General features: G+C 38.7%; 1 protein-coding gene across 2 annotated transcripts in view; it reads right to left on the bottom strand.

Annotated features, from left to right (window-relative positions):
• The window catches only part of nbas (NBAS subunit of NRZ tethering complex), a 353,782-nt gene that overhangs the window by 227,683 nt on the left and 109,811 nt on the right, over nucleotides 1-16,288 (bottom strand). For both annotated transcript variants that reach the window (XM_049479822.1, XM_049479826.1), the window contains exons 27-30: nucleotides 13,245-13,307; nucleotides 10,552-10,674; nucleotides 8,499-8,601; nucleotides 2,288-2,517 (exon numbers count right to left, since the gene is read on the bottom strand). In XM_049479822.1, the coding sequence (XP_049335779.1) occupies nucleotides 2,288-2,517; nucleotides 8,499-8,601; nucleotides 10,552-10,674; nucleotides 13,245-13,307 (519 nt within the window). The remainder of the gene's footprint in view (nucleotides 1-2,287; nucleotides 2,518-8,498; nucleotides 8,602-10,551; nucleotides 10,675-13,244; nucleotides 13,308-16,288) is intronic.

Here is a 16,288-nt window from a genome sequence, read left to right as displayed (position 1 = left end):
AATACAGTGTGAGAGAGAATAGAGACTGAGCGAACATAGAAAGACAAAGAGAGAGAGAAAGAGAAAAAGAAAGAAAAAGAGAGAGAAAGTGAGAAAGTGCGAGAGAAAGTGCGAGAAAAAAAGCGAGAGAATACTGAGCAAATATAGAAAGAGAAAGAGAGAGAGACTGAGTGAACATAGAAAGAGAACATAGAGAGAGAATGTGCGAAAGTGCGAGAAAAAGTGAGAGAATACAGACTGAGCAAATATAGAAAGAGAATGCAGAATGAGTGAACGTAGAGAGAGAGAGAGAGAACAAAGTGTGAGAGATAATACACAGAGAAAGAGAATGTTTAAAAGGAGGGTGGTGTGAGATAAAAAGAGAGAGAGAGCATGAAAGGAGAAAGAGAAAAAAGAGAAGGAGTAGGGTAAGAAGTGGAGGTTAAAGAAAGAGAGATAGCCAGAAAACAGTAGCGCAAAACAAAGCAATAAAAAGGGAAAAAAGGTTGTAGGAAAGAAGAGAAAATGAGCGCATGAAAAAAGTAAGGAAGAAAGAGAACATGACAATTCAGCAACGGGTAGGAGAAAAGAGGGATAGTGTCATCAAGTGGGGGGAGGCAAAGAAACAATGGAAAAACAGTGATAAAGTAACAGAATAGACAAAAAGCATGCATAAAAAAGAAAAAAAAAAGAAAGAAAGGGAACAGAAAGAGGAGAGAAAAAGAGGAAAAGAGTACTGGTGAGAGTGATGAAAGCAGGTAATTACAGTGATAGCAAACACACAGTGCTGAGACATGAAGGTGGGGGGGAGGGGAGGGGTGAGACCCTCTCAGCAGTGTTTCTGTGTGTTTCATCATTCACACTAATGCAGATGTGTCCACTTTTTTGGTCCATTTTCACTGTGAAACAGTGCAAATCAATATCAGCAGGCATCTCACAATCACCTCAAAATCACTACATCGCTGAACTACAAAGAGAAGTGCTCAACAGAACAAGAGCGGCTCTTCCAAACGTCCACAAACTGAATTTACTGAATTATAACAGGAATAGAGTCAATCTATGCATTTTGATGTGTAAAATGATGTTAATAACGTTATTTAAGCAGAATCAATAATAAATTGATGTCCTTAAACAACAATTGAATAAAGTGGTAAACTGCCAGAATACCCATTTTTTCAAGCAGCATTACTTGCTTCTGGGTTTTCCTATAATGAGAAAGTGGAATTACTGATTTGAGACACCGCTGAAAGACATGCTGTACACATGCATTTCTGGACAAGCAGAGTAAATCTTCACTTAAAGGGATTTTACATAAATATAACTCAGACATGATGAGAAATATAAGTAACCCAGTGATTTGTAGTCCTTTACCACAGTTACAAAATGCAGTTACCAGTATGATGAGCCTGGAACAGCAACAACGATCACATTGGGGGAGCGGCTATTATATGTTAAACAAGTAAAATAAGAAAGAATTCAAGGTATAGTGTTCCTGGGTCATATTGACCCACTGCATGTTTAATTATCCAAAAGATATCTGAAAAAAATCCTAACAAGCAGTGTAAATATTTCATTACTAACTCTATTGCTAACTATTATTAATATAATCAATATTTAGTGCAATCGTGTTCCTTACCTAACAGTTAATGGTTCAATTAGGATAATTCTAGAATAATATAAAAAGGATAGTTTTTCATAAAAAAAACTTTTTTTATGTTTTCCTACTCTATTACTTTTGAAAGACAAACATATACAACAGCAGTTTTTTTTTTTGTTTGTTTTTTTTTTTTACATAACATTGAAACAGAACATTGCAATTTTGTTTTAGTTTAGTTTTTGCAGGGGGTGGTTGCAAATATTTGAGATTACCATTTTCATATTATATGTTGATTACACTAATTAAGGCAGGCAGAAGACGTTTCACACTGGAAAAATACTTAATTTTTTTTTATTTTTTTTGATCTTCAAACTTCAAGACGGGTCAATTTGACCTGTAACTTAACAGGAGGGTTAAAGTAGCATCACTTGCTTCTGGGCTCTTTTATAGTGAGAAAGTGAAATTACTGCTTTGAGACACCTAGGAAAGACATGCTGTACACAAGCATTTCTGGACAAGCAGAGTAAATCTTCACTTTAAGTGATTTAAGACAAATATGACTGAGAACTGATGAGGAAATATAAGTAACCCAGTTATATGTAGTCCTTTACCACAGTTACCAGTATACAGTTACCAGTATGATGAATTGAAGGTACAGTGTGTGTGTTTTGGTAAGGGTTTGAGGCTGGTTGTAAAGTTCTCTTGACGTACCGTGCCAGGTTGATGCAGGGGTCGTTAAGAGTGGCTGAGGAGTTGAAGTATTCACGGGCAGAGGCTAGCACCAACTCCACACTGCGGGCATACGCCACACGAGGAGGAGCTTTGCCCCTAAACGCAGTGCTGCCGGGAACGTCTTGAGACATGGAGCTCCGCTGCATCAGCTGACCCGCCAGCTTCACATTCTCCTCACGACCAGAGCACAACAGACTCTCCACAAACACCTAGAGAGAGAGAGACCGAGAGAGACAGAGAGAGAGAGAGAGAGAGAGAGAGAGAGAGAGAGAGAGAGAGAGAGAGAGAGAGAGAGAGAGAGAGAGAGGGATGCTTATTTCTCTGTGTCTGAGTGCAGGAATCTGGGGGAGCTGCAGAGAATGAGCAGTAATTAATCACTTGACCTTAATCAATAGACAGACCGTCTTTAGGAGCCATACGGAACCTGTCTCGCTCTACACACACTCCAGTTAACATGACAAGAAAGAGCAGCTGCCTCACACACTTCTGTCTGTTGGTTAAAAAAAAAGAGCAATATATGTTTGATGTATTACTCTTTTTTATATACAATATACAGAGTACTGGAGAGTGCGATATATACATGCTGAGAACAACCTCTTTCTATTATTAAAAACAATGCAGTTCGTTATGGCATGATTTACTTAACATGTTGAAATTATGGATACAACAAACATACCATACAAACTTTTTTTGGTGTTTTGCCAAATAAGTAAATAAGGCTAAATAATTTATACTCGACAATGACTTGTTTATTTTAAGTCCTATTTCAGTGTTTCCCTTAAATATGTTTTTTTCTTTTTTTTTTACTGGCAGACTGAAAATCACTGCTTCTGAGGTAGATTCATGATTAGACTAGCACTAATGAGGTGATTTATAACTGGAATAGCACTGCTAAAGAAAACATAATTTTAATAGAACTACTGGGGCAAAAATATTGAGCGTTTTTTGTGTTTAATTATTTTGAAACAAAAACATGTTCTGTATTTGGTCTTCAGACTTGTTTGGAAAAAAAAATATTTAAAGGTCTCTTTCCGCTAAAATGCACTTTTTCTTGTTCTTTGTGAAATACAACAGGTCTCTCCGACCTATGCTGCACATGAAACTGTTCTACAAAGTCAATCAGGAAAAGCACCATGTCTACGTCAACCTGTGAATTACCATTGTCCATTGCCTTGTCCACCTTGGCTTATGACCGCCCACAGACAGAGCTAAAGCTGGGCTACAGCAGTGCAGACACTGTCTCATCAGCTAAAGAGCTTACAGCTTTGTTACATCAGCTAGTTAATGTTAGTTAACTTGTGCAAGTAACCATAGGTTTAAATCGGATCTCCGGTGGATACAGTGTTTTACCGAGACCTTAAGTATACACTAGGGAAGCACGGTTTGACAAGGTAGCACAACTCGACAGAACACCAGTCAAAGCTGGCGTCGTTTACAGCGGATTTTATAAGAAGTTTGCATGTATGAATATTCATAAGCAAGAGTCAAAATCCTGTCCTTCTTCAGAGATCACTGTTTCAGTGAAATAAAGCAGGGCTTTGCAAAAATGCCGGAGCACTGCTCACATGGCAATCATTCATACTAGAGATCACAACTAGACATTTTAAAATGTGTGTATTCATGTGCATTATGTTTCAGTATGAGACCTGTTTGATCGTACACACTGAAAAAAGTTTAATTCAGCTCAGCTCTCATTGGTTAAAACAGTGCGGTTCACCCCCGATAACTGGACTCTATCCTACTCTACAGGATACTGTAATCACAAATAATAAATGTAATAAATTTGCAATTTACAATCAGGGCAGCACCAATTGTTCTGATAGAAGGTCAGAGGACTAAAGATTGGGCTACACACACACCAGGGTAATCTGGGATGATTACAATCAGTTAGGAGAGTTTTTGCAGCTGCTGGGAGAAACAAACTGGTCTCGAAATCGGCCCAATTACACTGTATTGTTCGCCAGGCATTATTTTTGTTATTCCAAACACTGTATTTTAAAACATTCAAACAGTTAATACAGTTGTTGTTTGCCAGTACTAACAGTGATAATGATAAACAAACCATATTCTGTGTACCCTACCCTATATTAGACTATGCTCACTTCATTTGCATAAACATGGCGGGACCCCTCCCCGCTGTGCTTCGGTTGGCTTCTCCACAAGGGCAAAAGCCAAACCCGCCACTGAGCCTGAAGGCAGAGCAACCACCAAGCCTTCATCTAATCATCCAACTCTCCCTAACATGCTAATTATCCATCCAGAGAGACACAAAGAGTGAGCGGACAGGCAAGAAAGAGAGAGAGAGAGAGACAGACAGAAAGAGAGAGAGAGAGACAGGGAGCGCGAAAGTAAAGGAATATTTTATTAATCGCAGACTTCAGTGTTTCATTTCAGCCCACATCAAGCAGAGAAATATCATCCGCAAGCGCTTTCATCTATCCACATTACAGAAGGCAATATCTGCAGCACACGTTGCACCTAATACCATAATGCGGTTAACTCCCATTACACTGCAAATGAAATATCAACTCCTACTCTATCTGCAAACCAATGAGCTGCATCTAATACAGAACCCGCGAGGGGAGGACAGCAGAGTGTTCGCTTACTGAAGTTTGGACAAGTTCATTAGGTGTTGTTCTACAGGAGATGTGTGCTAAACATAGGAAACAAGCAAAGCAAAATGCATGTCCTGCATGGGTCCATTTTTTGAGACCCGCACCCATCCATATCCACAGAGAACCGCACCCGCCCACCCACTAACCCGTGGTTATTTCAAAGTTAAATGTGTACCCGCCCGGACCCGTTAATATCATACCCATTACCCACCCGTCCCCGTGAAAAATCACACATATTCCCATAGCGCACTTTATATGTCAATGCGCCTGTGAAAAAAACAACAACGTGGTGCCAACGAGGCTTCTATAGGAAATAAGTGCCAAGCTACAGGTAACTTGAGACATTGTTTTTGTTTATTTTTTTTTATTTTTTTTTTTTATGAGGAAAAAACGTCAGTTTGACAAAGTAAAATCGCCCTGTGCATGGTAGGGGCTATCTTAATATCTATAGTAGCCTATGCCTATATCTAAAAGTAGCAATAGGTTAGAAAAAAGCCAGAACATTGAACAAATGCCAGTATAATAACTAAGTAAAATCACATAGGGGGTGTCTTAATATCTAGGCAATCTATACTACGTTACTGTGGATGAGTATACCGTCCACAGTCCCAGGTTTGAGCTGCGTTCTGCGTTCTTGGATCACAAATCTAGCAGAGGAAAAATCTCTCTCACTCGCAGCGCTGGATGCGGAGATTGAGAGGACACTTCGCACATTTTTTGCCAGGTTGGGGAAATCGTGTAGGTGTTCTTTCCACCACAATAATACATCGCCCTTAGGTGGCTTGAGTTGGATGTATGCTGAAACTTCATCCTCGTTCGGCTCAGTCACAGTAGCCTATGTTCATTACGTAGCAAATAAAAGGCTACTAAAAATGACTGCTTATTCACGTGCTACCCGTGCTACCCACCCGTATTTAACTTACCCGCCCGCATACCCACCAATAAAATTTCGGTATTTGTAAAACCCACCCATTTCAACATCTATTTGCTAGTATCTGCGGGTACCTGACCCGGTGCAGGACTCTGTCGTACCTTCTCTAAAAAAAAAAAAAAAAAAAAAAGTACAAATATCTAACTTAACTTCTATATTATAATATATATTATATCACAACAGGAAAAAAAGTAAACTTAGTCCTCTGAATTACAAAGAATTTCTGAATATTCCAAAACAAGCATCTTAGTGTTAATATATTCTTAACTGCTTGAAATGATATTCAATGTGATGCTCCATTTAAGAGCCTGGCATTCATATGCATTTTTATATCTGGACAATTATCTGGAAATACTTTGACAAGATTTTATTTACACTTGTATTAAATGTGGATAATATCCGTCTCTGACCACCTCTGAAGGTGGTTTGAGTAATATGGGTGGCACGGTGTCTTAGTGGTTAGCAAGTCCACCTCCCAGCACTGGGGTCTTGGGTTCAAGTCCCTATCTGGATAAAGTTTCAATGTTCTCCCCATGTTTGTCGTGGGTTTCCACCGGGGACTCCAAAAACGTGGAGATCAGGTAAATTGGATACTTTAAATTGCCCAGAAAAATAAATACTCTAAATTGATCTGGTGTATATGTGTAAGTGTGTAAGTTTGTGTGTATGTTAATGTATGTATGACTGTGCCCAGACATGGATTGGCACTCCTGGGTAAATGCTGTTGTGCTTGATGCAGTCGTCCAGGTGGACGGTTGTTGTATATACGGTTGAGTATAAATGGTTGTGTGTGATACATGAAACTTCAAAAAAATATATATGATAATAAGTTTTTGGGGGGTGTTTACACTTGGCTTTTCATGTAGACAAGTAAGATTAAATTGTGATCCCCTCACAAATAATACCTTATAGTCGAATACCAGGTGTTAACAGGATCAAAGACTCATCTTAGTGCTTAGTGCACATGGAGTACCATAAAATGCCTGTGTGTAACATACACATCACTTAATTATTTAACTCAGGTGTGTCATTTAGTCTCGCTGACAGACCTGTATCATATTAAGCGACACGTCATGCAGCGTGCCTCAATTAACGCTTGTGAAACAATCGATGTTCTTTACATTTTAGCAAGGTGCTCTAATAGGATGCTTCCTCCTAGATGTGCAATGTTAGTTTAGCAATGTTAGCCTAGCATCTCCCGTTTTAGGCTAAAGATGCAAAGTTGGTACAAAACTTGACATGTCTTTTACTAAGATGGCAATATCAACACCAAAATAAATAAATATCTAAATAAATTGGAAAAAAAAACTAAAAAGAATGTTTCATTAACACATTAACAGAAGTTAGGGAGTGAATATTTTTTTCTTTATTTATTTTACTCTTTAAATTGTAGTCAGAGGCTGTGCGCTGAGGGTGACCTCCGTTCATCTTTGGCTGTCCCTGACTTGATTGGATTGATGAGGGAATCAATAGAGGCTGCTGAATGTAGGCTTGTTAAAGAACGCTCCTTAATTACAGACCGGAGGTTTAGAAGGTTTAGGTGCACAAAACCCCAACACTTCACACCAAATAGGTTCCATCATGTTCACACTCTGTCACTGTCTATATACAAAACACTCACTAAAATGTGCACTGATTATTAATAAAATGCAGTATAATCTTATGTCACAGTTATATATGAACAGAGTAGAAAAATGTAAACACATTTTGTTTAGATCTGTTTTTGACCACATGGAGTAGCATTACATCCACAGTGCAGAATAGAACAGTCAGTGAACGTCTGTAATAATGACCAACATCATGCAACCTTATACCATATTTTACAGGCTATAAGGTCCACCGTATTATAAGGTGCACTATCAATGAATTTCTACTTTCTAGTCTATTTTCATGCACAAGGGTGCCACCATGTTTAACTTATAATGGGGAAGCCATGGGAAGCGCAGTAAACAAAACAGTAATTCTTATATATAACATTTTCTTTTAAAGTCAAACAAATCCTGGATGTCAATTTCCAATATTTTCAACAGCAGTTATTAGCAGCTAACAGCCAGAGTGCTATCAGCTAGCGGTTTGAACCACGGAGCTCGTTTTAAACACGGTACACACTCTGAATAGTGAAAGAGCTAGCACTGTGATTAGCAGCCAATGCTAATGCTGCTCCAGCCTGGAGAAACTTCATTGCTGTGTATAATGCTGTACGTTTAATGCATACATAAGGCGCACTGGATTATAAGGCATATTAAAAAAATTAATTAAACTATTTTAAGTGCACCTTATAGTATGAAAAGTAAGGTAAATATACATGGTTATACACAGCTGAGCCTCACAGGAGCTCTCCAGGGTGCTGGAGTTGTACTGATCTGTAGACTAGACTAAGTGAGGGTAGGGTGAAAATAGTGCATTATCGTGTTCAATTCATTCAATTCAGGAGACACCGCAAGCTAACTGCTCTAACAAATGCCCCGGTTCAACATCCAACACTGAGACCTAAGCCAAGCCACTGCAGGGTTTATTCACAGGAAAAGACAGTAGTGAGAGTAAAATGAACAGTCAAAGGCCAAGTTTATAAGAGCTCACTAAAGCGATCTCAGTTTGGAACTGATTTGTAATAAAGCTGTTATAGATGATAAACAGGAACTACCTGATGGCATGTAGCAGGTTCCAGGCAGGAGTAGACGTTCTGCTGCATGTCCAGTAGATCCTGCAGTAAGTCCCTCCACACGCTCTCGCTGACCGGTGGGTTCCTGGACACATCAGAAACATGCTCAGCAAACTGTAAGAGTTACTGTGCTTGGAATACACAGCATTCTGAATGAAAATGATCTATTAAAAAGAGAGGTGCATAGAGCAGAATAGGTTTAATCCCTGTCTGGAGAAGCAACTTTAAAGTTTTAGTGTGCGGACCACACTTCAGCTCCCCTCATAAAGACCTAATAAAATAAGTCTAAAGGTTAATAACAGAATAATAAGCCTAGAGTTAAAGGTGTTAATATTAGCAGCACTGGACATTAAGCTATGCTTCAAATGCTGCGGTGTTGATGGTGCTGTTAATGACTTTTACTGTGTATTAACATAATATAGATAAATTGTGACCAGCTGCAAGAGCACTAGACCTGCATTCTGTGCTTATGTGATTATGTATGTGTGTCTATGTGTGTGTTGTATCAAGTAACAAGCAAATGATGATTAGTGAGTGTTATAATTAGTGCCGCACTGTATTCCTGAATGGCGCTTAAGTGGTTTAGTACACACATACACATTAGTATATACAACGTCGGCTTTACATTCTTTTGAAACCATTTGGCTATATTCACACTGCAGGGTGCAAATCCAATTTACTGCCCGCCTGTTTTGTTTCACTGTGCACATTTCCTTTCTAATGCGGTCTATATCTGGCATTAATCTGAACATGCATGCATTAAAAAGAACAATGCTACATTCGTTCAACCATTTTTTTCTGTCTGTTTTACTCTTTTCTCGTTGACATTCCCTGATGTGTCCATGGCCACATTTGTCCATGGTCTCCCTGCTTAGAACGACACCCTAAGCCCCTACATCTGAGCCACGTCTGCAGCCTTTTCCTGTGATTATACTCAGGCGTTCCTTGATAGATTTCTCATGTGTGTGTGAATAAGGCATATTCCGCTAAATCAATGTAATTTCTGTCCCCCAAAAAATTTATATATAAATGTATAAATGTGCACACAGAATAACTTTAAAATACATTTTATTATTAAGCATAGTGTCTTGTACATTGACCTAATTGCAAAAGTAAGATATGTAATTAAAAACATAAATAAAAACTACATAAAACACTGAAAAAATATAATTTGTTACCTGCCCCCACTCTCCAAATATACATATACAAATATACATTTTTACAATGAAACATAATTTTGTGAGTACAAATACCATCTATGCTATTTCATAGTAAAAATCCATAATATTTCAGTTAAAATACACAGTTTATCTGTGTCCCTGGGTTTTCACTCAGTCCTGTTACCATAACACATTACTCTGTCTGAAAAATCTGAACCATTCTATAAGTCACAGCTACCATAGGAAGTGACATCAGCAGGTTCTTCTGAAGACCAAGGGAAGACCAAAATTAAGTTCCCTCATTTTTTTTTCTGTTTATTTGATCTTATTGTAACACTCAATCCTGTTACCTAAATTATGTTTTAGATCTTAATTGTTCATTTTTAAAATACAATTTTTGCGAACATCAATAAAATGTGCTCAGTGTCCTCATGCTATAAGTACAGCCGCCATTTAGCTATGTTTCATGTTTTTTGCTAATTCTATACTGAAACTCAGATGAGTATTGTCCTATTGGAGTTTTGCTCCGCAGGAGCAGGATATGCACATGGGCCTTTCTGCACGGATGTGGATGCGACAAGATTTGTAGCATGTACAGTTCTAGCCAGATTCAGCTAGTAACAATTACAACCCTCTGTGATGCCCAATGTGGTTGATACTGCCTTTTGTGACATATTCCAGGTTCACACGTACACTGACGTGACACTGTGGATCAAGAATGTTAAATGCCTGCACAATTTATGGATTATTTCATCCATCTGGCAGATTATGATTGCATATAAATTAAAAACATACAGTTAACTGTATCTATAAAGCACAAAGATTGTAAAACAAACACATGTAATGTAAGGTGAATAACAGTCAGGGCATCTTACTTGCGTCCAGTGTGGCGAGTGAGCTTGACCATCAGCTGGTAAGCCTCCTCCTTACTGCTCTGACTGCTCCTCACGTATGAAATGGGCTTCTGCAGACCATGCTTCTCCAACACCTCCGCAACACTGACAGAAAATACAGAGAGAAAACAATACAAAATAATCAGCACACCAACCAGTCCAACATTCAATAATCAAACAGATGAACTGACTGTTTTCGGGTTTTTTTGTTTTTGGAGAGTCCACATACTGAAGAATTCCAGCATCTCCTCGTAGTCAGAATAAAAAACCTTTTATCTTTAAAATGGCGAAGAAGAAAACTTTCAAACTTTGCTGTTTATAAAGGTGGTGACATTTAGACTACATCTGCTGGTCCACTGGTCCTGAAATGTCAATCGTGCTGGTGTTTTCAAACACTGTAAAGGAACAGAGTTCTGAAGATCTGAACATCAACTATTTAGTGGGTTTGACTGAGATGCTCAGTGTAAACTGGCATTTTCTTTTCAAAGAGAACAGTGCACAGATGTTTTCTGTTCACACACACACATTTATATTCTCTCTCTCTCTCTCTCTCTCTCTCTCTCTCTCTCTCTCTCTCTCTCTCTCTCTCTCTCTCTCTCGTTACAGAATGTGCTTTGTCCTTTGCTCTCTCCATCTGCCGCTGTGTGTTGTAATGCAGGCTGTGCTGCAATGTGCTGCTGTGGTGAAAGTTGGATGAGGGTGGACGTTTGCTGTGATTCTCAGGGGCAGACTGGCAGGTGCTGAGCGGACGCTCCACACAGAAAGATGTGAGGAGAAGAGAGACGGAGAGTTAAAGTTAGAAGGTGTGATCACAACGGAAGGAAAGAGAAGAGCAAGTGAAAGACTGTATCTGTCCATCTGTCCTCATACAGCAGCACCCTGATCTACAAAGAGAAAAAGAGAGAGAGAGAGAGAGAGAGAGAGAGGTGATATAGAACATGAGGAAAGAGAAAGAAGAGAAAGAAATAGCAATAAACAGACAGAAAGAACAAACTGTAGAGTCAGTATGTGGGTAAAAGAAAGGAAAACAGAAACAGAAATTGATAATGAGAGTGGTAAAAGAGGAAAAGAAGAGTGTGAAAAAGGGATAAAGAAGAGAGTGAAAAAGTGTGATAAAGGAGAGAGAGAGGGGAAGGGGGAGGCAATCTTCATCATATATTTCAAACAAAGGGAGTTTCTGGCAGGAAAACTGTCCCAGGCTGTTTACCCCCCCCTTTTCATCACACACACACGCAGACACAGACACGCGCGTGCGCAGACACACACGCAGACACACACGCAGACACACACGCAGACACACACGCAGACACACACGCAGACACACACGCAGACACACACGCAGACACACACGCAGACACACACGCAGACACACACACAGACACACACACAGACACATAGTTTTGCCTTCCAGCATCATGTTAATTACTGGTGGTGTGATGTGAAGTCCCCACACTGCTCTGAGGAGTGGGATTTAAATAGTGAGGCTTGATGTAGGACACAATGGAAAAACACAGGTAAACACACACACACAACTCAGCCTCACTCTAAAACACCAATACTAAAATAAAGCTTTATCATTTTAGCTTTGTAAATGGGTCATTCTTGATTTCTCACTATTATGAATAAATTATACACAAAATATTAAATGAGTACAAAATGATTTCCATCCCACGCATCTATCTACTTTATTTGATTTATTTATTTATCTATTTTAATTTATTATTATTATTTTTTTTTGGTGTGGGGGGGAGGGGGTGTTACACTATTTACATTTATATGCGTCATTAATAAAAAGAAACATGTCTAATTTTACTATGCAATTTCAGTAATTAAAAATAGATTTTATGTCTGCCTCATGTTTTTGTCTTTTCTCAGTCATGCCAAATGAAATCTAGATTTATGTTAAAACATAGAGCTAAGGCACAAAATGGTGGGACAACTGTTTTGGTCAACTATGCTACTGGCTTTAAAGGTTGAAATGTATATATACTTATACACTTATGCACTTATCACAGTTAGTAAATCTTCTCCGTTTTTACTAGATCAGAACTGGGGATTGGCTGGGTCAATATAATACCATGGTATTTCAGGTTATTTTTTTTCCAATGATGATAATCTTGGCGATTAATCTGAAAGAGAATAATCATTCCAAACATTCAGTAGAGACAAAAAAAGTAATGATCTAAAAAGGGCAGAATACTGAACTGCATCAACACAAAAATACAAAATAGACTGCTTCAAAAACAGAACACAAGGATTTTTTTTTTTATATAGTTTAAGAACTATATAAGAACATTATCATTATGGTATAATTATGGTACATTCCTTATCTAAACTATTCAGGGTGGTAGACCTTCTCAAGCAGGTTTGGTCACGTCTTTCTTCTTTTCTTTTACTTGTGGCAGCTTAAATACTGATCTTTTTAGACAGGAAAAATAGCATTTTTTTATACAGGATTCTTATTAAAACCAGTATTATGCAGTACTGAAAATGCTTGTTTGAATCACAACAAAAGTGGAAACTCTTTTTGTTGCAATGTAAAACTATTTTAAAGTGTTTTTCAACCATCAAATACGAGCCCTTTAACCAGACGAAGAACCATTGAAGGATATGTGTCTTAGGAACACTGCCTTACTAAACCAAAGAAGGATCCTTTGTAAAGAGTGTTGTCTTACCTGAGATGCTTCTCCAGAGAGTCCACTTGGTCATGCAGAGCTTTCGTGGCCTTCGTCTCGGTCCTGAGGTACAGGCAAAAAAAAGAGAGAGATAAAGAGAGAGATTGAATACAGAATCATTACCTGATGCTCACTAACAGCCACAAACCTTCACATCATGTAATTCCAGAGGAAAACATCTAGTGGAGGGCTTTAACACGTAACCGGAGAGAAAGTACGCGCAGAAAGACTGAGGAGAAAGGTTTAGAAAGGCAGGAAGCTGTTAGGCCAGCTGTAAGCAGCTTGTCTGTCAGACACTAAAGGCTGCTGCTAAAGTGTAAAACTCATAAGCTGTGAAAGCAGAGGAATATTACATCTGAAAACAGAACAGTCATTGGCTTTGAATGAAAATCTCAACATGACTGCAACATCATACAGCAGGCACGAGACAATCTGCCAGCAGAAATGACACGCCCGAGCAATCTTCAGAGAAATAAAATCATAATGAGCCAAAGTGTCCTCGCCATCTCCATAACTGAGGAACATTTCAGCATTTTATAGCTGTAGCAGTTACTGAAATGTAAGCTATTGCCTGAGAAAATGGATTTTCAAGTGAGACGGAGGCGATACGGTTCAAATTTCTACAAGCACTTTCAACCTCTCTCCTTTTTAAAATGCTGCTTTTGTGCCCTCAACAGGCTATATGGCTAAAAACATCAACATCATACAGGCCCATACTGCACAATAAATCAATATTCTGCTGTAGCAGATGGCAAACGACTGGAAAATAAAACAATACATTGTGGTGAAACAAGTGAATTTAGAGAAGCTATACTCATCAGGGACATTAATGTGGTGGCAATATTGAGCTTTTAATGATTTCTTAGAACTGTTACAATTACTTTTTTTTTTTTTTCTGAGGCAGAATGGGTGCATCACACATACCATATTTTTTGCACTATAAGGCGCATTTAAAATCCATTAATTTTACCAAAATGTGTTGTAAAGCCACTCCGCTGAAGTATACAGCAGTTTCAGTTCAGCTCTCCAGCACTGAGGCTGGAGCAGTATTAGCATTAGCTGCTAACCGCCCGAAGTGCTAGCGCTTTTGCCGTTCAGGGGTGAGAATTATCAGCGTGGGGAGTGTGTGGGACAAATCACTAGCTAATATCACCCTGGCTAACCAGAACACTCAGGGTTTCTAAGTGTATCTCTGTCAGGCGGCATTTAACACTGCTAGTGCTAGCAGATATCCACAAATTCTAATGCTGCTCATTTGATTTTTTACAATTTAAGTATTACAGTTTTGTTTACTTAGCTTAGCTTAACTTAACTTAGTTACTGCTGAATTAGAAGGAAAACATGGTGATGCTCTTTCTTTCAAGTATCGCATAATGCACCTTACAAGCCTTATGTATGTTTATTAATAGTTCATAAAAGAGTGAAAAAAAGGTTCACTCTTAATTTTGTTTAGGTGTTTTTAAACGCATCGCACATCATGACTATAGCTTCAACCAAAGGAATATGTTAGTGTAGGGGTTACTCTGACATTTTGACACTGAACCACAATGTCTCCAGTTGGGTAATATTGGAGGCCAATATTGTAAATAGTTGGGTAATTACAGCCGTTAAAAGAGCAAATGAATAGACTTTTTTTTTAATCCCTTTGTCTGCTCAATGGTAGAGCAATGGTAAACAGAATGCAGAGAATCCAGCACTAAAAAGACTAAGTAAATGAATAGCATAATTTGAATTAGTATACCTAAAACCAGTGCATTAATAAAAAAAAATAATAATAATATTATAGGCCCTATTTTAGTGATGTCTAGGCCAGCCGTCAACCGCACCCTGCGTAGCTCGACGGGTGCATCAGTGTGTCTTTGCTATTGTGAGGTGGCAAATTGACATTTTAACAGTGCAGCGCTCCTGTGCTTCTCACAGAAGGAATTTAACTGCTTGTTCATGCTTGTGCAAGCATGTAATTTATTGGAACAGCAATGTTATTTTTTTTAGTAATTTTATTGTTGATGTAAAAGTTGGGTTTGTGGTCTGCGTTGTTGCATTGACAAAAAAAGGAATGGACAGGTCTGACGGGTTGACAGGGTATAAATCAGTCAGTGGAGCACCTGTGTTTTACACTGCCAAGATAACAATATGTCAGATTATTATTTTTTTTTTTTCTTAACACATCTTACTTTCAGACCACCATGTCCATTAGCAAAGATATATTCCCAAACTCTTGCTATTTTAACAGCGTGAACACAAGGTGTTTAACAAGTGAAACTGCAATCAAGACTAGCATTAGCTTCACTGAAAAAACAGAGCCTTCAGTAAGTGATGCAGGTCTACAGAACAGCTCCAGAATCATGCGTGTTGGTTTTAGACTGCAGTAAGATGCTTTGAAGAAGGTGTACGTAAATACAGGCTCTCCAACCAGAGGATAATGGCCTCAGAAGATTTGGACGTGGCTGACAGCAAAAAGCTCCACGGTATGCAGGATCTTTAATTAGAAAAAGGAGCTTTACGAAATCAAACAGAGATTAAAAGAAAGGAGAGAATAAGTGAAAGTACGTGTGTAGAAGTGTCTGTGTTTAAGAGCCGGCATGTGTGTGTGTGTGTGTGTGTGTGTGTGCGTGTGTGTGTGCATTAGTGCAGCTGCTGCAGATATTTGCCAGTGTAACAAATGTTGCTGTCACCGTGTTCCTTCAGACACACTGTAATTCAATGCCTCATCAGTTCTAACTGATCATATGGAGGAAGTGTAAAGATTAGTGCAATCATTTGTTTTTAATTGCAGTTTAATTTAAAGCAGGCAGAGAGGATAAAGATCTAGGGGGCATAATACGGCGATCCAGTGCAGTTTGGGGAGCGTTTTCTTTGAAGGGAGACAGAAGCATATCGAGATAATCCTCAGCTCATCGGGAGGTAGCCTACAGTGAGTTCACACACATAACAAACCCATGCTGTCTGAGCCACTGAGCCTGGTTGTTTGTGTGTGAGCACTGCCAATGAAAAAGAAGAAAGAGTGAGATACCTGCTACGTTTGCTTTGTTTAAATGAATTCA

Source organism: Astyanax mexicanus, chromosome 1 (genome assembly GCF_023375975.1).
Source record: "Astyanax mexicanus isolate ESR-SI-001 chromosome 1, AstMex3_surface, whole genome shotgun sequence".
NCBI lineage: Eukaryota > Metazoa > Chordata > Actinopteri > Characiformes > Acestrorhamphidae > Astyanax > Astyanax mexicanus.
This window is presented reverse-complemented; position numbering and strand designations above follow the sequence as displayed.